General features: G+C 31.6%; 1 protein-coding gene across 1 annotated transcript; it reads left to right on the forward strand.

The window, feature by feature from the left end:
* Positions 1-20,188: 20,188 nt before the first annotated feature.
* LOC145033762 (transcription factor MYB72-like) lies at positions 20,189-21,307 on the forward strand. The gene is made up of 3 exons (XM_078982305.1): positions 20,189-20,439; positions 20,544-20,673; positions 20,808-21,307. Exons 1-3 carry the CDS (start codon positions 20,307-20,309, stop codon positions 21,226-21,228), a joined length of 684 nt encoding a protein of 227 aa, XP_078838431.1. The 5' UTR covers positions 20,189-20,306; the 3' UTR covers positions 21,229-21,307.
* The last annotated feature ends 3,194 nt before the right edge of the window (positions 21,308-24,501 follow it).

A 24,501-nucleotide genomic window follows, 5' to 3' on the forward strand; every position in this document is an offset into this window, starting at 1 on the left:
TTTGCGGCGACACGCAATAGCGGCGACGGGTGGGTATTAGCGGCGACATTAGGGCAATAGCGGTGACACATGGAGGAAAAAGTCAATGCATCTCTTCGCTTTCCTCTACAACCGTTGGATTGAAAACAAATCAGACGAACGGGGGTATTTTGACGCGGATCGCTGTAAGTGAGCGTTAGCGGCGTCACCGCTATTGTCTGGTATCGCCACTAAAGACATCGTCGGTAATGCTAACCTTTCTTGTAGTGTCAAACATCACATCGTAATTAAAGCTTTTCGTTAATCATCTTATATGGAAATGAAAATTTTTCATATTTTTTTTTGCATGTAATTTAAAATCAATTCCATAGTCTTCTCACCATACATTCGATCAATCATTTTAGAATTGAAAAAAGAAACTATTCACATATCACAATGTTTGGTTTCATGTTTGTTCAATTGTTATTTAAATGCAATTTTACAGGTTTTTATAAAGTGTTATAATTTAAAAACATCATTACAAATACTAAAATTATAAATAACAACAAAATCTAATACAAAGAAACCACACATTATCTATTTCAGAATAAATTTAATCCAAAACACAGAATCTCCTTTAAACAACGTTAACTTTTAAATAACATACAAAGTAGTAGTCAATAAATTATAATATTTGTTACTTATTTATGTTTTTTTCTTACCACCGAAATAGCTAGAAGTTATTTGTAGCAGAAGAAAATGTAAACATACATAGAAAAACATTTTGTAGAACAAAAACGAAAAAAATCATTCTAGATCTAACACACCAACACCATTTAACAAAACCAAAAGAAGATAATGAAGAATAGACAAAAGTCAAAATAAGAAAAACACAAAATCCAATACCGTTTTCAATTTTTTAAATAGACAAAAAAAAAATAGATGGACTATTATGAACTTTTGCTTCATTTCTAAGCAGAAAAATCCGTTGTAACTCGTAAAAAAAAAAAAAAAAAAAAAAAAAAAAAAAAAAAAAAAAAAAAAAAAAGAAAGAAAGAAAGAAAGAAAGAAAAAAAGAAAAAAAAAAAAAAAACATCTCTTACATTAGTAGTAGATATAATCACCCACTTCTCCTTATCATGCACATCAATAACTTAAACTCAAACCGTCAAAACCACATACAAAAGAACAGTTATACTAATGAAACTAAAAAGAAATAAGAAACATATAAGCTACAATCAAACCATGCGATTTTTTGGTTTAATAAGCAATTGGGATTCAAGAAATGTTCAAGAAACACACTGCCAAACTATAAATTTCTAACAATAATGCAAAAATCTATTAAAATTTAGAGAACATAATTTAATCTGTGTATAATAAGTAACTCTACTATATCTATCTACCTAACATAACCAAAGTCCATTTCTATCTATATCTTTACCGTCGGTTCCTCTGTATATCATCAATTTCCTTTCCCACCACCAGTAAACCACCTGTGACAGTTATGGATGAAATTTAGAACAAAAAAAACGGACCGGAACTGGAACCGGAACAGTTAGAACCGGAATATATAGAATCGGGTCCGGTTCCGGGTTCAAAAATTGGTTTTATCCGGGTTTCAGGTAATCCGGGTTTGGGTCCATCGGGTCCGATTAAACCGGGTCTAAAAACTGGAACCAATTTTAGGGCCGAAATCGGATTTTTGTGAAACGTTTAAAAGATGCATATCTCATTCGTTTCAACTCTGATTGACATACAGTTTTTTCCAACATGTAGTTTAGAGTTTGTACATGATTTTAGACTATAAATTTGTCATTTTTAGTTTTATATTCATTGACTTACAGTCCCCCAAAGTCGATATATCAAAGCTGGAAGTTTTTAATTTTTTAGTTTTTTTGTATTCGGTGAATGTGTTAAAACATGCATATCTAATTCGTTTGAAGTTGGATTGACATGTAGTTTTTTTTTTCAACTTATAGTTTACAGTTTATACATGATTTTAGATGATAATTTTGTCATTTTTGGTTTAACATTCAATGATTTACAGTCTTCCGAAGTCGGGATATCAAAACTAAAAATTTTCAACTTTTCAGCTATTTGTTTTTGTACTTTGTATTATGTGAAAATATTAACACATGCATATCACATTTGTTTAAAGTCGGATTGACATGCAGTTTTTTTAGAGTGTATTTTAGAGTTTGTATATGATTTTTGACTATAATTTTTTTAATTTTGGTTTCATATTCAATGACTTACAATCCCCCAAAGTCGGAATATCAATATGAACATTTTCAAAGTTCAACCCACTAAGTAGTAATTAATTACCAAAAAATTCCGGTTTTTCCGGGTTTTCCGGTTCTAAACCCATTTTATCCGATTCCAACCTACCCACTTTGATGTTTCCGGGTTTTCCGGTTCTAGACCCACTTTACCTGGAACCGTACCCAGAACCGAACCGGAACCGGTTCTTATATAATGGTCCGGTTTCCGGTTCTACAAAATCCCGTTAATCGATTCCGGGTTTTCCAGGTTCGGGTCCATCCGGTCCGGGTTTGGACCCAATTTCATCCCTAGTGACAGTCAAACCAAGAAAAAGAAAAGGTGGTTGGTAAACCAAAAAGAAAATAATCCTTAAAAGTTAATATGAAGACCACAAATGAACAAATGAAAATATTTCGAGGTTGAGAGGAGAGAACCAGAGGGATAGTGGTAGGGACAACAGATGGCAGCACGTTGCCAATCTGGTAGAGAAAAACTGATTATGGCTATCACCATTTTATAGCATTGTCATTGATTAGAAGACATCGACAAGAAGAGAAGGGGGTTATGGCGGTGAGATAATGGTGAATGGTTGTGAAAGTCGTGGTTATGCTTGTAACTTTCGTGAGATAGCAGTGGTTAAAAGGTGGTAAGGATGAAGATTAGAGTTGCAGTAGGGGCGGATGATGAAGGAAATGAATCGTTTGCTAGCAGTTGTGTTAGTGAAGAACAAAATCATAGTTCTTCAATAGAATGAAAGAGAGAAAACACCACATAGAGTTGGGAGTGAGTGTATTGGAAAGAGTTTTAATAAGGGTTTTGATTTAAAGCCAAAGGTAAGGGTTGGGGAACGGAGAAAGAGAACGGTAGAGGAAACGAAGATACCGAAGATGCTGATATTAAATGGGAATGGAGGATGTAGTTTTGCCTCATCCATGTCATTATGGGAGAGAGTTTAATAACCTTTAATATGTGTACATTTTGTATTAAAAATTGTAAATTTTAAATACTTGATTCTAATTGGTTGTAAGCCTATTCACATGGATCACCAAGAAGATAATCTACACCATTCAATTTAGATCTAATAGTCCATATTAAAATAATGTCTTAATTCTTTTGCGACCCACAAATATGTATGTAGTATAAAGTTATATATATATATATATATATATATATATATATATATATATATATATATATATATATATATATATATATGATTGTTTCAATTAGAAAAAAAAATTAAGGTATGAATGCATTATAAGTATTAAGTTGTGAATACATGATTTTTTGTAAGTATTAATTTGTGAATGTAAGATTTTTTTTTCATAAGTTTTAGTTGTGATTAAATGAATTTTTTATAAGTTTTAAGTAGTATATGTATGAATTTTTATAAGTTTTAATGTGAATTTAACCGTGTTTTTATTATATTAGTGTTTTTTCAAATAATGTGAATTTAGATTTTTTAACTTGTGAAATGTGATGGGTGTGTGGACTATAATCTAATATAATCTCCAAGATCCAAACATCACCAGATGTATTTTATAACCTATAAATATATTTTATTAAACTATGAATTTGTGTGTTAAATTGTGAATTAAATGTATTAAGTTGATAAATGAGTATATTAAGCTGTTAATTTTTTTACGAATTTTATTTTTCCTTCTAAAATATAAGATGAAAGAAGCATTATATATTTATTTTATTTTCTGTCATTTTGGATAACATGTAAAATTTAAATTGTGAATATTATATAAATTAAGATTTGAAAGAAAAACTAGCCCATATATCTGAAGGTATAAATATAACTACTAAGTACAAAATATGGATGTGAATATATAGTTTTTGTGTATTAAACTAGGAATTTAATATATTAAGCTGTTAACTTTGTAAATTGAATGTATTAAACTATGAATTGATTGTTTTTTTTTTTATGAATTTTATGTTAAAATATAAATATCTGTATTAATTTTCTTGTGAGTATTTTTTGTGAAGTAAATATGTAAGAATGTATTAGTTTTTATAATTATTGCATTAACCTCTAAATTAGTGAATTAATATGTTTATTAAACTGTTAATAGATAATATTAAGCTAACAATGTATGCTTTTATATACAGATCTGGTTTGAAAGGAATGATGGTTACGACGTTGACATAGATAGATGATGCTGATATGTGGTAGTTGGTGGTGGTGTTAGTGTTTGGGTTTGGCTTTCCTAAATTAGTGAATTAGTGATATTATGATTGTATTAAATCGTGAATTTTATATACTAAACTATGAATGAATTGTATTAAATTTGTATTATGTATAATATATGTGTTAAAATATGAATCGATGTATGAACTAAAATATTAGACTTCAAAATTTGCAATTTTTCCATTTTCGTTCCAAAAATACAAAAAAAAAAGAGTAAATTACACAAATGGTCCCTATGGTTTAAGGTAATTTATGCGTTTGGTCCCTAACTTATTTTTAAATTCGAATGTCTCTACTATTTGTTTTTGTTACGTGTTTGGTTCTTATCTTACCTAAAAAAACTACTTTGCCATTGTTTTTTTAATTTATTTAAATAAACACACCCCAACCGCAACATTCTCACCTTACTTTACCTACGTCACTATTTCTCACTATTTAAATAATAGTCTTTCTTTGTAAGATAGAGACCAAACGCGTAAAATAGACAAACAGTATGGATTAAGCGTGTAACAAAAACAAACAATAAGGACTTTCCGAGATAAAAAAAAATATGTTAGGGACCAAGCACGCAAATTACCCCTAACCATCAGGACCATTCATGTAATTTACTCAAAAAAAAATCCAGATTTTAACATGCTTAATAAGTCAATGGTGGACCTTAGTGGAGCCTGGGGGGCCAGGCCACTGCTCCGATTCCGGCATGTAGTGTAATTTTTTTTTTTTAATGTTTTTTGTATTAGGTGCACCGATTTAAAATACGAGTGTCACTACTAATTTAGATTTATTTGAAAAAAAGAAAATTTAGTGTCACCCCTAGTAAAACGTTCTACATCCTCCATTGTAATAAGTATTGTATACATATTTATTTATAAAATGAGGTTCTTACGGTTTTTAATCTTTTGTGGTTCTCATTTGAACCACTCCATCGTATTTTCTTTTTCCCCACCTCCGGGGTTCACCTCCTTCAAGTCCCCTTCAACTCCTCCGACCATGGCCTCCCTCCTAATTACTCTTTGAATATCGATTCTCTCTCTCTCTAGATCTACGATTTCCTTGCCGGGAGAGAGCTTTACTCATGAGTGGTAGAGTTATTACCACAACATAATGCGTAGATGGAGTTAAATCAAGAATTGCATCTCGTAGTACAAGGTCAAGTTAAATCAAAATTTTCATCTCCACTTTTATTGATTTGGGTTTTCTTTTAATTTCAATGATTTGATTTTTGATCCTACACCTAAACCTAAAAAACTATCGACTTTGAATATGTTGTTTGACGTGTGTGTGTGTGTGTGTGTGTGTGTGTGTGTGTGTGTGTATATATATATATATATGGCTTTCCTATTCTTGTCGGAGAGAAGCAAAACATATTATATGTGTTTTTGTTTTTGGTTTTTGTATATGTGACACATGAAAAAAAAAAATATAAACAAATTTATTTTTCATTTGTTGGTATTAAGATTAACCAAAACATTTTTAAAAATTTAGATTAAATTTGCAATTGTCTAAACTTTTAGTACAAAGAAGTGGTCTTAATTGGATAATTACCACAAATTTTTTATTATGGGTGTATCTGACAACAATTCTACCAGAATGGAAGATCAAGTTCTAATTTTATCATAATGGAATCTTGATTTTATGGAAATCTCAAAATACTCGTTAGTATTTGAAAATATACACTATTTTATTGTAAATTTAGTCACATTCATGCTTTACTAATTACATATGTTGTATGTTTCATCAAATGGAGTATAAAGATCTGAGCATTCGATTTTGCCCGCTAATTGTTTGCTAAAATGCTTGAAACAAATATTTTAGCGATTTTTTTTTTTAATCTTTGAACTATCATATATCTTTCATACTAGCTAGGAATGATTTAAATTTTTTTTTTCTTCTGCATGTTCTCCTTTGTGTTAGCTACAAGTTAGGTTCTGAAGTCATTTTATTTGGATTAATTTTGATTGAGTTACAATTCTTGGAACATTGGATGTTACAACTATATTTTTAGGACTTTTACTTTGTTCAGAAATTTTTTGTGATCTTTGAACTGTCATATTTCTCACATTCTTGCTTGTAATAATATGATATTTTTCCAACGTATTGTTCTCTGTGTTAGCTACAATGTATGCTCTAGATTCATTGTAATTAGATTAAGTCGATTATTTGGATCAAGTGATTCGAGGAATACATGATCAAGTGACCTGAGTATTACATTCTGTTAGAATAAAATAAATATTTTTAATGTCTAACACATTCTATTAGAATTTATAGTTTTATTCTTTTAAAATATACTAAAAGTTTTATATTTTAAAGTTGATTATGTTTTCTTTGTGAATATAGATTTCGAAGAGGCTGTCATTGATGTGAAAAAAGAAGAAAACATTGAGAACGAGAGTATTCTATGCCAGAATGTATAAAGTGTTTCTTAATAATAATATTCTTTCATAATAGATTAGTCTTTTTGTTAGATTTTGATGTTTTTATTTTTAACTTTATAACCATTCTTAGTTTTAATCTTTAAGAATAAATGTAATTCTTAAACCATTATTAATATTTTTTTTTTCAGAAAGAATGTAATAATTGTTTAGTCTTATTCCTTACGAATTAATGTAATTAGTTATTCTTAAAAAATAAACTCCGTGTTCGTTAGAAAATTTTATTCTTAATAATATGTTGTATAATTTTTTAAGCATGTTAATTATAAAAAAATATTTTAATGAACCATATTCTGCTAGAATAAATTCGAAAATATATTTACTAGTTTATGTTTGACTCTCTATCATTCTTACAGAATAAAATCAGTTAGTATTAGAAGTTATAATAGAATTAAATTTGAATTAATTAAAAAAAAAGTAAATTAATTATCTCTTAAAATCCGGATTTTTTTTTAATGTATGTTAATTGACCAAAACACTTTTCTCCTGAAATTTGTGTGATTATATGACATATGTTACCCTATTGTAATATCGTTGACCCTTAGATCATGATCATTGATTTTATTTATCTATTGGTCTAGAATTGTGCTTACCAACACAAAATAGATGTAAGAAACAAAATATTATATATATATATATATATATATATATATATATATATATATATATATAGTTAGGTTCATATATAATTATTATTGTGTGAATGCGTGACTGATTCTCAGCCAATCAATTATATAAGGGTTTATAATTAATTCAATAATTAGTAAACTAATTACCAAAATTATAAACATGTAACTATGGAAAGAAAGAAACCTAAAAAAAACCCAAACCCTTATTTACTTTTTCACATGCGTACCAAATCCAACTCACATCTCTCTCGCCACCACCTCAAACGTCGCCCTCTTCCATCTTCGGCTTGCGCTCTTCCGTCAGTTCCTCCTTTTGTAAATTTGTTGATGCTGATTCCATTTTTTTCAATTAAGCTTAGAGACGCACAAAGAACCGATCTGATTCTATCCGATCCGGTTTGATGATGTCACACCAAAATCGATTTCACCCTTAATCTGAACCGGTTTCAATCCGGATTTGACCGGTTTTCCGAGCCCCGCATCCAATTCGGTTTAATCCGATCCGATCCGAGATCCGATCCAATTTTGCCTTTTTTTTTTAAATAAACATTTTTGGACCTCATATATAACACAAGATGCAACATGGGTTCATTAAAATAGTTAAAACATACATCAAACGTCGAATTAGAAAGAGTTTTTAAACTAGTTAACTAATAATAATAATAATAATAATAATAAAATGGCGTTATAACATTTAGCCAAATGGAAATAATTTTTGTGGTCTTCCACTTCGTGTCGCCTTCATTTAATTATTCTTCAACGACCACGCAAATAACTAGGGGTCTCATCAATACCATATTCTTCATCTCTGTCTTCGTCTTTGACTTCATCGTCATCGTCTTCGTCTTCCGGAGGTGATCATAAGCCTTGTGCATATTCTTCATCCATGATCTCCGGTTCAACATTTTGTGCTAGTGGGCCTTTTAGTGATGTCAAGTGTTGTATACGTTCCATAGAATCCAAGAAATCCTTCAAGCAAACGCAAACCTCTACCGCAACCGGAGTAAGATTCGTCCTCAACTTTGATAAAACTCTACCACTAAAAGAAAAAGTGGATTCCGAAGCTACCGTTGAAGCTTGGGCGGTTAGTAAATCACGGGTCATGACGGAGAGAATAGGAAATTGTGCTTCCTTTTCTCTCCACCAAGCCAAAAGATCCAAAATTTTAAATTGTGGTGCACTTATGAATTTTAAAAAGTTTGAACCCATCTAAATTCCAAGTTCGCTACTAGGCGTTAATATGCGTGCTCTTTTGTTTTGGTCCTCCAAAAGGTAGTTATAGAGGTCGATATGAAAATCCGTTCGACCCCCACCACTACCCGATGCACCGCCTGTAGAGTCGGTTACACTTGCAAAAGTGTTTGACATATTGCCATATTTTGTAGCGTAAATGTTAAAAAAAATAGTAAAAGTATTATTAAAAGTGTTTATTTGGTTACGAATGTAGTTTAAGTTATCTTTGTGCAAATTTAAAGACATAGAAATTTTGGTAATCAAAGCCTCTACACTCGTAACATTGATACATGAGTTTAATGCTGTGATGCAAGTAAAAAAAGGTGGCATTTCTTTGAAATATTTGACTAGTTTTTGTCTCATTGGTCTCGTAACCAAAACAAATATTTCACTTTTTTGTTCAAAACGTTCCAATTGTGCGGACATCAACCACAATTCATTTAGTAACAACGGACTTGTAGGGTAATACACGCCCGATAAAAAGGTGGTTGATTGTTTGAAAAACTTCTAACATTTCCACAAACTCTTCCATCAAATCCCAATCATAATCCTAAACCGGGTTTTTTCCTTTTGAAATTGTGTCATAAAATAATTGCAAAGCGATTCTTTGACGTGTCAAACTTTCAAACATCATACATGTTGAACTCCATCTAGTATCACAATCCCAATGAGGATTATATGGAGTTACGTTAATGGAAATGACAAACTTTTGATAATTTTCAATTGTACCTTTATTTTTTCCAAAAACTCTAGTTAACACAGTTTTGAAAACTTCAATCGTCGAATCTATCATTTTTAAACCATCTTGTACTGCAAGATTAATAATGTGATAAACACATCTAGTATGAAAAAACGAGCCATCCAAAATAGGTTTATATTTTGCAATTAAACTTTTTGCCGCGGTGGTATTGTTACTTGCATTGTCAAACGAAATAGAGAAGATTTTTTCGCGTAAATTATAAGTCTCTATAACGCTTACTAAAATTGAAAATAATCGTGCCCCCGTGTGAGGATGCACAAAAAGTTCAAAAGCAATAACTCGTTTGTTCATTACCCAAGTAGAGGGATCTATCCAATGTACCGTGACACAAAGATAGCTTTTGGGACAACTACCGGTGGAGGACCAAACATCACAAGTTAAAGAAACACCAGATTTTATATTTAAAAATGCCAATTGCATATCTTTTTTGGCTATATCCCAATACTTTAAAGAATCACGTCTAAGAGAAGTGCGACTTACTTGTCGGTATTATGGTTGCATTTTTTCCTGCAAAATCCTTGTTAATCGTGGGTTGTCGAAGTGGTTGAAAGGCAAGCCCTCTTGAATCACGAACTTGCAAAAGCTCTCACGAAGGTCATCATTGTTGTAAATAAAGATCGAACCGTCGGGAGTAATATTAGGTTGATTTGGATCGCTTTGACCTTTTACAGTCGGACAAGTTTTTGTTGCATGACTTCTCAACGTGCTATTGCCACCTTTTCCCAAAAACATTCCGCACTTCTTGCATCTCGCTTTTTCCTTGCCGTTCGACAACAAACACAAATCGGAATGTTCCCACACTTCTGTACTCCAAGTGGTTGGTATGATTTTAAACACCGTTGCATCTGAATCTTGAACCGCGGTTAAATTTCTCGAGTTCATTTTTTGGAGTATTATGAAAATAAGTAGTAGAATTTTTGTGTAATTGAAATGTAGCAAATGAAATGTATATATAGGTGTTTAGAAGGGCCAAAAGTCAAAAAAAAAGTCAAAGTAGCCGTTTTTTATGGGTTCTAACGGCTAGAAAAAAACACAAAAATTCGATTTATCCCTTTTTTAACGGTAACAAAAAAATCCGGTTTCAAACCGGTTTTGGATCCGGTTTCCATCAAATTCGGTTCTCAATCTGGGGTCCAATCCGATTTCTTGTCCGAAATGAAGATCCGGTTGAATCTGGTCACCAGTTAAATCCGAACCGGTTCGGTTAAATCCGAACCGGTTCGGTCAAAACCGGTTTTGACCAAATCCAGTTTCCGGATCTGATCGGATCCTATGGGCCAAACCGGTTTTCGTGTGCATCTCTAATTAAGCTATCTCTACTGGTTATCTAGAGATTAATCCTTAACCCTATGACACCTCCGCCTCTCTTCTACCACTACTGACTACCACAAATAGATAGTTGACGCCTCCAGAAGAAAATAAGTCATTGCCGACAGATTTGTAATGAATCCTCTTTCGAAGATTTACATCGGTAAGTTCTCTCTTATCTTCTATCACAGCTTTAATCGAATTCTCTTTTATTTATTTATTAAACCTTACATAATTTTTATTCAAAGTTCTTGAAAAAATTGCATGAACTTATTAAATTATGGCTTAATTATCATCATTAATAATGTAAATTACCTATTCGATGTATAAGACTAATATTCTAGTTTCTAAATAATGATTAATAACTTTTATGTAGCTCATATTAGTAAATATTATTCTGATAGAGATCTGACATTTGGAGCTTGTGAGTTTTTTTGATTGATTTGTTATAGCATTTGTCCTTTTATCATGTTCTTCTCCAAATTAGTAATTGCAATTCTAATTGGGAACTGATAATCGTATGTTGAATATTATAGGAAAATAAAAATTGAACACATTAGAAGGAAAATATGATATTATTATGATTTAGGCTTCAAATGTCCTTTTTTGGACGAAACATCAAATTTTAGATTCCTAAGCAAGTTTAATCTTTAATCTTAATCAATCCAATTTTCATACTTTAAATTTTCCACAATGACATTGATTAAGTTTCATTCTTTGTTCAGGTCAACATCTCAAGTTTTCTCATTTGAATGACATTTAGTTCTCACAAAGAAACAATTATATGGGGTTGCTCCATATTCATCAAGGTATTTATGAATTGTTATTTTCTCAAGTTGTATATTTTTAGCACCTTTATAAAAAAGTAAAGTTTATCATATATATAAAAGAAAAAAAATACAATAGGATGAAGATAATTCAAACTAAAGTATATTTTTGAAATTGATTATCTTATTTTTATTAAGTTTAAATACTTTTGGTTCTTAATTGTTCACATAGAAGGGCTTAACACCAGACCTGCTATTATAACTAATTGAGATAAAATGCAGCTTCGCATTGATCCGAATCATGTTGACCTAGATGATGAGATTTGTTGAAATTACGCAAAATATTTTTCCCAACATCTTCGTTTCTTATATCAATTTAGGACAAAGAAACAGAAGGTTTTCACGTACTTACAACTGAAACCTCACTACAAAACCCTAATCTACTCTCATTCAACTACAATCAATCCTAATCTAAAACAGATTAGATGTATAGAAACATCTGATAGTTAATCTATCATCATAACAACACAAGATCATAAAGAAGTTGAAAGAACACAAACAACGAAAGAAGAGAAAACCCTAGATCTATCTCTCAAGCTGAAAACTCTGATCTACCACATATCTACTCTCTTTCTTCTTTTATACCTCCAAGTCAAGCATATGAATCAACCCGAATATAACAAAAGATCCGCACGTATTCTTCCCTGCATTTACATATTAAACCTGCTACAAATACTTTTTAACATATTAACCCCTTTAAGAATAAAACAAATAAATATAAGATTGAAATATTCTTCCACTATTTTCAACATTCCCCCTCAATCGAAATATTTATTTGTTTTCCTTAAAAATATCAATGAGACCCATTTTTTTAGATAAAAAATCATGTTGTTTGACATTTAAAGATTTTGTAAGTATATCTGCATTCTGTTCAGAAGAAACAATTTTAACAAGTTTTATAACTCCATTTGAAATTTTTTCTCTTACAAAATGCAAATCAATCTCAAAATGTTTAGTTCTTTCATGAAACACTGGATTAAGAGTTAACTTAATTGTTGAATCATTATCACAAAATACAGAAACTGGAATAAAATTCTTAACTCCTAATTCAAAAAAGATTTTTAAAACCCAAATTATTTCACATGTAACTGACCCAAGAGCTCTATATTCAGCTTCAGTGGAAGATCTAGAAACAGTAGACTGTTTCTTACTTTTCCATGAAATCAAACAATTATTAAAATATACTAAGTAACCTGTTACAGATTTCCTTGTAGCTAGACACTTTGCCCAATCTGCATCAACAAATCCACTCAACATAAAGTTATCAGATTTAGTTATTGCAACTCCTTTTCCAGGACATCCTTTTAAATATCTTAACAACCTTAAAGCAATTTTTAAATGAAACTTCCTAGGTTTGTGCATAAACTGACTTAACACTTGAACTCCATAAGCAATATCTGGCCTAGTAATGGTAAGATATATAAGTTTTCCAATCAGCTTTTGAAATTCTGTTTTATTATCTAACAACTCATCTTGTTTATCATTACTACCTGTATTTATCATAAAATTTGTCTCTAACGGAGTGCTAACTGGTTTACAACCAAGCAGTCCATACTCATGCAAAAGTTCTAAACAATACTTCCTTTGATTTAAACACAAACCATTATCAATATTTACTAATTCAATACCTAGAAAATACTTAAGAACTCCAAGATCTTTAATCAAAAATTGAGTTTTCATAAATTCTTTAACCTTTTTTACTTCAGTTTCACAATTATCAGTTAAAATAATATCATCAACATATACAAGTAACACAGTTATTGAATTATCAAACCTTCTAATAAACAGTGAATAATCACTTATGCTTTGTTGAAACCCAAACATAAACAAAGAAGCACACAATTTTTCATTCCATTTTCTAGGAGCTTGCTTTAAACCATATAACGATTTTGTAAGCTTGCAAACCCTAGAATCATTTTCAGAATAATATCCAGGAGGAAGAGACATATACACATCCTCAGATAAATCACCATACAGGAAAGCATTATTTATATCTAACTGATATAAAGGCCAAGAATTATGCACAGATAAGGAAATAACAATTCGAATAGTTACAATTTTTGCAACACGAGAAAAAGTTTCTTCAAAATCAATCCCTTCTCTTTGATTATACCCCTTAGCCACTAACCGAGCTTTATATCTTTCAACTTCACCATTTGACTTATATTTAATTTTAAAAACCCACTTGCAACCAATTGGTTTCCTGTTTTTAGGTAAATTTGTTATTTCCCAAGTATGATTACGATGAAGAGCTTCCATTTCTTCATTCATGGCTTTTATCCAATTAGGATCAGATAAAGCCTAATAATAATTTTTAGGCTCTACAGTCTTATTCAGATTAGAAACAAAACATTTAGCATCAGTATTAAGCAAAGAATAATTAACAGATCTTTCTATGCCATATTTATATTTTCCTTCTATAACATAATCAGCAAATTTAATTGGCATATGTGACTCACATCTAGACCTAGACGCTCCTATAGACAGTTCTACTGAAGGGGTTGAAGAAATATGACTATTTTCCTCAGACATATCAGATGATAAAGGAATAGAACCAACAAACTGAGGCATATTTACCTCGCCACTACGGTTGACTGACTCAACTAAGTCACTGTCATCCATGTCAGTAGCTGCATTAATACCATCCTCCTGTGACTCCACTCTCAGTTCATCTAAATCTATAGAATCATTTAAATATTCATTTTTATCAAAGTCATCATAGGAAAAAGGATCAACAGGGCCAAAAGTATTAAAAGTTTTATCACCAACAGTTGACCTCAATTTATAAGGAAACACAGACTCATAAAACTTCACATCCCTGGATACAAAAGAACAATTAGTATCCAAACTAAGAAGTTTATAAGCTTTCTTATCAGATGAATATCCTAACAAAACACATTTTTCTGCACGCTCAGAAAACTTATCAGATACATTTTGTCTAGCAGCAAAACAAAGGCAACCAAAAACTCTTAAATGATCAAAATTAGGAGTCTTCTTAAAAACAAGTTCATAAGGAGATAAACCATTCAAAACAGAAGTAGGCATTCTATTTATCAAAAAAACCGAAGTTAAAACTGCATCTCCCCAATACTTAACAGGAACTCCTGACTGAAACATAAGAGAACGTGCCACATTAAGAATATGTCTATGCTTTCTTTCCACAACTCCATTCTGTTGTGGAGTGTAAGCACAAGAGGTCTGATGAATGACTCCATGTTCAATACAATAAAACTTCATTTGATTATTTACAAACTCTGTTCCATTATCAGACCTTATAGTCTTAATGTTAACACCAAACTGATTTAATAGAATATTTACAAAAACTTTAAAACAATAAAAAACTTCACTTTTAGATTTTAAAAGAAAAGCCCAAGTTGCCCTAGAAAAATCATCCACAATAGTCAAAAAATACTTATAACCCTCAACAGAAGCCAATCTATAGGGACCCCAAACATCTAGATGAATCAATTCACCTAATTGAGATGAATGATGCTGACTATGAGAAAAGGATTCTCTAGTCTGTTTTGCTTTATGACAAGTATCACAAGGAGGTAAGGATTCATTTCCAAAATTCAGTTTATCTTTTAGAGCACTTAAAGCCTGGTCAGCAGGATGACCAAGTCTACTGTGCCAGGTAAATTTTGAAACAAAACACTTAGGAATAGTTAAACTAGCAAAATTACCTAAGGGAACATGATCAAGGTAATAAAGACCCCCTGATTCCCTACCATTCTCCACCATCTCCTTTGACAGTGAATCCTGAATTTTACAATTATGTTCAGAAAATACAACTTCACAACCACTATCCTTACAAAGCTTGTGTACAGACAAAAGATTAACATTAAAGTCTGGAACAGCAAACACATCAAATAAAGTAAAATGAGAAGATAATTGGATGTTCCCTATTTTATTAATAGGAGCAGAAGACCCATTAGGATGTTTAACAAGAAGATTGAGCTTAGACACATCCAATATGTCTCGAAGTTGTGACTCAGAGGCTATCATATGTTGATTTGCCCCTGAGTCAACAATCCAACTCTGAGAGTTATTTTCACTGACAACAGAATTACAACAAGTAAATGAACATGTACCTGCCATATTAGCAGCAGCAGACACATCCTCATTGATAGAACTATCACTAATAAGACGAAGAAATTTGGAGTATTGTTCACTTGTAAGATAGTGAGCATCACTCTTGTTAACAGGATCAGAAGAACCTACAATATTGTTATTTGAACTGACAGAAGATGAATTTATAGAAAAAGATTTACTTTGATTATTACTTTCATTTTTCTGTTTAAAATCCTTTGGAAAGCCAATCAGTTTATAGCACCTATCTATTGTATGGCCTTTAAGATTACAATGTTTACATTGCAAACCTTGATTTCTGATCCTGTTTAGACCTTGTCCCTTCTTAAAATCATTGACTTTACTGTTAAACACAGACACCTGAGACTTCGAAGGGACAATAGAATTTAAAGACCCATTCCTTTGAAGAGATTCTTCTCTAGAAAGAATGGAGAAGGCAGATTTAACATTTGGTAAAGGATCCATCAAAAGAATATGACTTTTTACTTGATTATATGACTCATCAAGACCACTCAGAAACTGCATTAGTTTCATCAATTTAGAATGATCATTAAGCTTAGTAGCAGCCTCACATACACATTCAGTTAAGCTAGTCAAACCATCAAATTCCTTCCATAAGGAATCAAGTTTATTATAATAATCAGAAAGAGACGAACCATTCTGTTTTAAAGTATTAATTTGTTGATGGATATTGAAAACTACAGATCCATCAGCCTTATTATAAGTTTCAAACAATTCATCCCAAATATCCTTAGCTTTATCAGAGTAGACATGACTAGCATAAATGGATTCAGAAATAGACCCTAAAATCCAATTGCATACAACAGCATTAACACGTTCCCATTTAGAGGTTTTAAAGACATCAGTGTTTTCAAGAGTTAAAGTTCCATCCACAAAACCCAACTTATTCCTAGCCTTCAGACCTCTAGACATGGCACTATGCCATAACCGATAATTTTCATTTCCAGTTAGTTTAATGGTTATGATTGAGGCTACAGCATAATCAGAAGGATGAACATATAAAGGATCATCAAAATCGGCAGTAGTACCATCTTTAGGAGTACCACTACCTTCAGGAGTATCTCATGCCATTCTAAATCACAAGAAATACACAGAAAAGATAGAGAATACACAACACACAGAACAGGTAATAAACCCTGTATTGACTTAAGTCCAGATGGTCACCACCGTATGTCGGGGCCCAAGACAGTCAACCACAGAATCAAAGAACAACCAAGAAACAAAAAAGAAACAGCCAAGAACAAACACAGAATACGCGAAACAAAGAATACGCGAAACAGAGAAGAAAATAAAGGAACAAGAACACCCTCACAGTGCTATAGAAGGCGATGTTGTTTTTTTTTCTTCTCAAATCGACTCCCTAAATCCGTTCCCTACAAGGGTTTATCGGTGATGAAATCCGACCCCAAGAGGATTATTTCAGATAAGGGATTAATCGATAGCTTTCAGAGCGTATTTCTTTTTGTTCAAACTTGTAGTCACAACGACAAGAAGATGAGAGGAAGCGCCAATCTGCAAGACAAATCCAAACAATCTCGCAGTACCAGGATCCAAAAACAAACTAAGGTAAATAGAGAAAGAACCCTAGATCTAACAGATTTAGCAGAACCAAACAAAGAATAAAAGAATCGGTATACCTTTTTTAAAACGTTGAGAACGAAGATCACCAAACGACGATCATCCAACCAAGCCGTCTGGATCAAAGAACATGAGCCTTAGAGCTCTGATACCATGTTGAAATTACGCAAAATATTTTTCCCAACATCTTCGTTTCTTATATCAATTTAGGACAAAGAAACAGAAGGTTTTCACGTACTTACAACTGAAACCTCACTACAAAACCCTAATCTACTCTCATTCAACTACACTCAATCCTAATCTAAAACAGATTAGATGTATAGAAACATCTGATAGTTAATCTATCATCATAACAACACAAGATCATAAAGAAGTTGAAAGAACACAAACAACGAAAGAAGAGAAAACCCTAGATCTATCTCTCAAGCTGAAAACTCTGATCTACCACATATCTACTCTCTTTCTTCTTTTATACCTCCAAGTCAAGCATATGAATCAACCCGAATATAACAAAAGATCCGCGCGTATTCTTCCCTGCATTTACATATTAAACCTGCTACAAATACTTTTTAACATATTAACCCCTTTAAGAATAAAACAAATAAATATAAGATTGAAATATTCTTCCACTATTTTCAACAAGATTGGTGGCCTCTACAAATATTTTATGCTATTAAAGAATGTATGTAACTTTTTATTTTTATTTTTATGGTTTTCTTGTGTTCTTTTGTTATGATTTTTAAATGAATTGCATAATCTTGACGTAGATAATCTAAAGTAATTCAAGACTATATATTTTACATGCAGCCATAGATTGAGTTAAAATCCAAGAATCAAAATGAGTTCATCTCTCGTGTATTTTTTTGTGTTTTAACTGAATGATTTGTATGTCTAGGTTCAAACATGTTGTGGTAAAGATAGAGGCATACTAAAACCATCAAAAAAAGACAAAAACTTCAAGAATGAGGATAAATTCTTAAAGAATGTAATATATATTATAATTTTTTGTATAATCTTCAAGAATAATGTTAAATTCTCAAAGAATATAATGTAGAATGTTGTATATATTCTTTAAAATGTGGTATATATATATATATATATATATATATATATATATATATATACTTTTGTTTTATATTATAAAATGGTTGTTTTATGTTATAATAATTATTATTATTTTTATTGTATATATTCTTGATTACATTGCAATATATTTTTCTTAAAATGATATGTTTTGTTTTAATTTATGAGCTGCATTCTTTAAGAATGTTACTTCTCAAAAAAAAAAAAAAAAAAAAAACTCTTTAAGAATGAAAAATTAATTGAGTTTATTTAGTTGCTTAAAATGTAAACAACTTTCATTTCACTCTCTTATAATTAATCATATGTAATTATAAAGTATATACTAATCTATGTTAATAACACATGGACTTTAAGATACAACCTTTTCTTTTTTTTAATTTAAAGGCCAGAATTTGGTCATACATTCAGCTAATATTTGTGATTTATATTTAATCCTAACACACACACACTCTCTCTCTCTCTCTCTCTATATATATATATATATATATATATATATATATATATATATATATATATATATATATATATATATATATATATATATATATATATATATTAGCCGTTTACCCGCGCAAAGCGGCGGACGACAAATAGTTTGTTTCGACAATTAATTTCTTTTCAATAGAGAATGATTATTTTCAATTCAATCATTAGTTTGTTTTAGGAAGTATGTCATATTAAAAATAAAGAAAATTCATGTCATATTAAAAATAAAGAAAATTCATGAAATGACCAAATTATAGGGTGTTGAAAATTTATTTGGATGAAAAAAGATCTGGTTAAAACTTTGGAAGAGAAAATTTATAGGGTTTTGTTTAAATTTTAATATTATTTTATTAATGATTAGTTGTACAATTAGGTTAATGATTTGGAGGTTTTAAAAAAATATTATTATTTTATTCAATCTATTTTTAAAAATAGTGAGATTTGTTTTATAAGATAGTAAAGTTATATATATATATATATATATATATATATATATTATATATATATATATATATATATATATATATATATATATATATATATATATATATATATATATATATATATATATATATATATATATATATATATATATATATCCGGTTGGGTTTAATTTTAACCCCACCTAGCATGGCAACCGTTTAGTTGGGAGTTAATTGATTCTAGCTTTAGCCGCCACATTAGAATTAGAATGTTATCTTTCCATGGGGTATCCCTAGTTTCTACAGCACTCATTACCATTTTAATTTTGGTGTCACTGAATCATATCATTAATGGTAAACTAAATAAATAAAATTTAAAATATCAAATAGAAAGAAAAGACCCACGAATCTGTAAATCTGTTGTCACGTTGTAAATTGGCTGTTGGATTTTGGTTTCGAAATATGATGTTGTACAAGATGAATGCTTAATCAGATGCAGATTTTATATATTGATAATTTTAATTCTTGAGAAGATACAATTAAAATATATTTTTAGTTTTTAACAACATAAACTCAATAAAAAATCTTAATTGTGTGGAGGTCATGAAAACCACATGCGCCGATACCAAGCACTTACCCAGTCAAAATTAAGATGAGTGTCTTGACTGAACAAAATCAAATGTTGAATAATATATTTTTACAATTAGAAAATAAATGATTTATTGCAAATCATAATCGACGACTGTGCATTAATGCAATATAAATTATTATTTTTTTAAGGGTCAGACTATTTATTGACGAATTAAAACATACATTAATTAGATATTTCCAAAATCTGATAGAAAATATATGTACCTAGTCCAATGTCAAATGTTTACTCTACAAAAGGAAGAAAGCTATATTTTATTTAACAATTGCTATAATTAAATATCTCACATGCATGGTCTATCACATAACCTAGTTGTATATATGAGTGTGTATTTGGAAACAAAAACATAGAGACTTAGAGTATTCGAACAAGAAGATGAAGAACACTTTAACTTTAGAAAATAATACAATCAAGAAAGGTGCATGGAGTAAAGAAGAGGACGACAAGTTGCGAGCTTATATTCAAAGATATGGCCACTGGAATTGGCGTTTACTTCCGAAGTTTGCTGGTACGTATTGTAGGAGCTACTTCCCAAATTCTCAAAATTCGCAAATAGATCTCCATTTTTTCAGCAATTAATTACTTATTGTTCGTTGTTTTTCTATCTTTAAGGTTTGTCTAGAAGTGGGAAGAGTTGTAGGTTGCGATGGATGAACTATCTTCGCCCAAACATCAAACATGGAAATTTTACAAAAGAAGACGATGAGATCATTGTGAGATTGCATAAACAGATTGGCAACAAGTAAGTTTACACGTTAGTGAGAGATCCATGCATGTCTTTTTAATCTACTTAATTATTTAATTATATATGCACTGGCTATCATCTATTACAAGTTTTTTGTATTTTGAATGTATGTATCTATCGATATTCGATAGATGGACTGCTATAGCTGCTCATATGCCCGGAAGAAGTGATAATGATGTAAAAAACCGTTGGAACTCCCATTTGAAAAAACGGGTTCAAGATTATCAAACTCATCATGTGTTAGAAAACATTAATCACGATGAAACCACGAAGCCTGATGAAGCACCTTCATGTTCTACTGGCACAGATAGTAGTTCAGATGATCGTATTCCATGTGATGTTACGCCACAAAATTGCGATTACGAACTGAGTGGAGACTTTTGGACCGATCCATTTTTACTGGACATTTATACGTCATCAGTTGAGAACACAACGCCGTGGGATTTAGTCCACAATTTCGGCTCTCAGTCTTCTCGCATGGATGATATGATTATGAGTGAGGACTTGTCATGGTCAGCATTGGGTTCATATTTTGAATACAATAACTACTGATAATTAAATTGGTCTCTTGGTCAACATGTTCGATAAATTATGTCGGTATAATTCAACAAGATAGAGGATCGTTTTGATTTCTGTTTATCGTTAATATAACTAGCTATCTTAAATTACATTTAAAAATTATATGTATTTATCCATAAAATTAGTGAGGAAGCCCATGCTTCATATGAGTTAGTAAGTAATTTTCTTTTATTAGAACGTGTGAACAGACGTGGTTGTATGCTAAGTGTTTGTATGCGAAGTCAATGTAATAAGTTTATAATCAAGAAAAGTCATTGATAAAACCATTCATTACATTACAACATTCTTTGTGTAGTTTAAGGTTTTCTATTCTATCTTGTTTTCTTTCTTCAACACAATTGGCATACTACTATAGTGATCCAATCTTTGGTGTTGCACCACTTCCGGCTTGTAAATGCTGCTTTCATTCCATATTTCCAATCAAACGAGATGAGAGTGGGAATATAGATGGTACGTAGAATAAGGGACGATTTTCATTTGGTTGTACATTCATTGCTGTAAAATGATTTGATTTGGTTGTACATTTGTTACTGTAAAATCAGATCCAATTTAGATTTTCGTAAAATACTATACAAAATACCAACAAAATGTCATTTTTGTTTTGATTATACTGTAGCAGATGAAACTCAAAACATCATTACAAAAACATATAGATTGATTGTTAGACAACTAAAAGAAACATATACATACCTATATAAATAAATCTCTATATCAAAAGACACGGGGTTATTCTCATTATATAGTGAAGATAATTACATATAACCTCCACAAATAATACAAAGAGACATACAATAATTACATATAACCTACACAAAAAAAACAAAGAGACATACAAATAAATGTAGTCTAATATCCCCCCTCAAGCGACAAGTGGTGGAACAACGCGCAACATTCGACGAAATTGCTTAAATTGCTGATAAGGCAGGCTTTTGGTGGAGATATCCACAACCTGAAGCTTGGTTGGAACAAACATATTAATAAGTTTGCCAGATGCAATGAGGTCACGAACAAAATGATAATCAAGGTCATTGTGTTTGGCACGTTTGTGAGCAACAAGATTCTGGGTGAGGAAGAGTGCACTCTGATTATCACAAAGGAGGGTCGGTCGACTGAAAGGCAAAGCATGAAGCTCATGCAGAAGATGAGTAAGCCAAATAATCTCAGCAACAGTGTTCGCCATGGCCCGATATTCAGATTCACAGCTACAGCGAGAAACAATCGGCTATTTCTTAGCCCTCCAAGATACAAGATTACCCCCAGGAATATGGAGTAGCCATAAGTGGAATGTAGGGTATCAAGACAACGAGCCCAATTTTCATCAGAGTAGCCCACAATAGAGGTGGAATTAGGCCGAGAAAAAGTGAGACGAAAAGTAAGTGTTCCCTTCACATAACGAATAAGACGCTTTACAGCTTGAAAGTGAGTGACAGTCAGAGCAACAAGATACTGGCTGACCTGATTTACAGCATTGGCAATTTCCGGTCGAGTAATCGTCAGATACTGAAGTGCTCCGACCAACGAGCGATAACGCGTGGGGTCCTCATAAAGGGGACCATCAAGTAGACCTGCATGAGAAACAATGTCATGAGCATATTTGGCCTGACTGACGAAGAGACCGTGTGGAAGCGACGTCGGCTCGAGGCCAAGGAAATAGCTTAAGCGCCCAAGATCTTTAATACGGAAATCAACATGAACCTTGGCAATAAAGCTCGACATAACGAAGGTGTTGGATCCAGTGAGGATAAGGTCATCCACATACACCAACAAGTCCAGAATGTAGCGATCCCGGCAAAAAACAAATATAAATGGGTTAGCCCGACTATAAGAGAATCCAAAGAGACATACAAATAAATGTAGTCTAATAATACCTCGAGATACTTGGCTATAATCGACATCATTTGTCACAACTATTATCTTAGGGCTACGAAATTATGTTCATGTGTAAATAACTCCTGGTGGATCTTGTAACCCTAATTTTGATGTTATACAAGTTGTTCATTCAAAATTAACAATTCAAGTCGAAACTCCCTCATGAAAGCTCTAAACCTAATTCAATACACTACATTCACTCAGCTTTGGGCTTGTAACCCTAACTTCCCGGTTCAAACTTCATAATAGGCTAGGACACTCTTATTGGGTCCTAATGGGCCGGAAATCTCTCAACTTGGTCTTTTGGGCCAAGACTCCACATTTGGGCCCTAGTGGACTGGATTTGATCATTTAACATTGATTTTAGCCATAAGTCATGTAATGGGCTTTATTGGGCCGTAAAAATTTACTTTGAACCTTATGGGCCGAAATTAATATTGGAGCTCTTATTGGGCCTTCGAAGGTCGAAAACTACTAATGGGCCCTATTTGGGCCGAAAACATATACATATAGCTTTCATGGACCCAAAATTCATTGATTTTGGGGCTTCTAAACCGAAAACCCTATTGGGCCTAATGGGTTCATGGCTACACCCCAAATTCAAGCCCAATATTCTCTTCTTTCTTTCCCTCTCCTAATTCTCAACCCTATTTATAAAAAAAAAAATGTGACAATGGTTAATGTGATGACACCTCACTAATGCATGGAGGTAATCCATGCAATTTACCCATCAAACATCTAGACATTTATGGACTTACCTTCATGTAATGACGATACAAACTCTCCCTCTCTTCTTCTCTATATTCGATCGAAACCCTCCCACCCCTCTCCATTCTTCAATTCAAACTTCACTTACGTATCTCATTTATCCTTAAATCTCTAAGAAATTCCCTCATTTCCCTTCGTAATTTTCATGAATTTGGTGTGTGTTTTAAAGATCTTTTCATCAAGATTCATCCTCTAGGTAGGTTGTTATCATACACAAGTAATTACTTCCATTTTATGCTAAGAACTCTTCCTTACATAACTTCATTTCGTGTTCTAGCTTCCTAGAACCATCTAAGTTTCGAAGCTCTTCCCTAAGGAGCATTCAAGGCCAAAAATCTTCTTTATTTCCTCATCAAAAACCGATCAAGCTAAGGTAAGCTTCCTACCCCCTTGTTTTCGAGTTTTACTACCTTTTTGGGGGAGAATACAAGCTAGTTTTGTGGTTAATCTTAGTATTACGCATGAATGTGTGTATTTTTCATGATTATGTTGTGTTAATATGCCATGAAAACATGTTAAACATCCATAAAGTTCGAAATATCTTCGAAGTCTTTGTGATATTTTTAAACAAACTACTTGATGTAACTTTTTATAATGTTAGAAAGATCA

This window comes from Lactuca saligna, chromosome 3, assembly GCF_052625555.1.
Source record: "Lactuca saligna cultivar CGN05327 chromosome 3, ASM5262555v1, whole genome shotgun sequence".
In the NCBI taxonomy this organism is placed as follows: domain Eukaryota; kingdom Viridiplantae; phylum Streptophyta; class Magnoliopsida; order Asterales; family Asteraceae; genus Lactuca; species Lactuca saligna.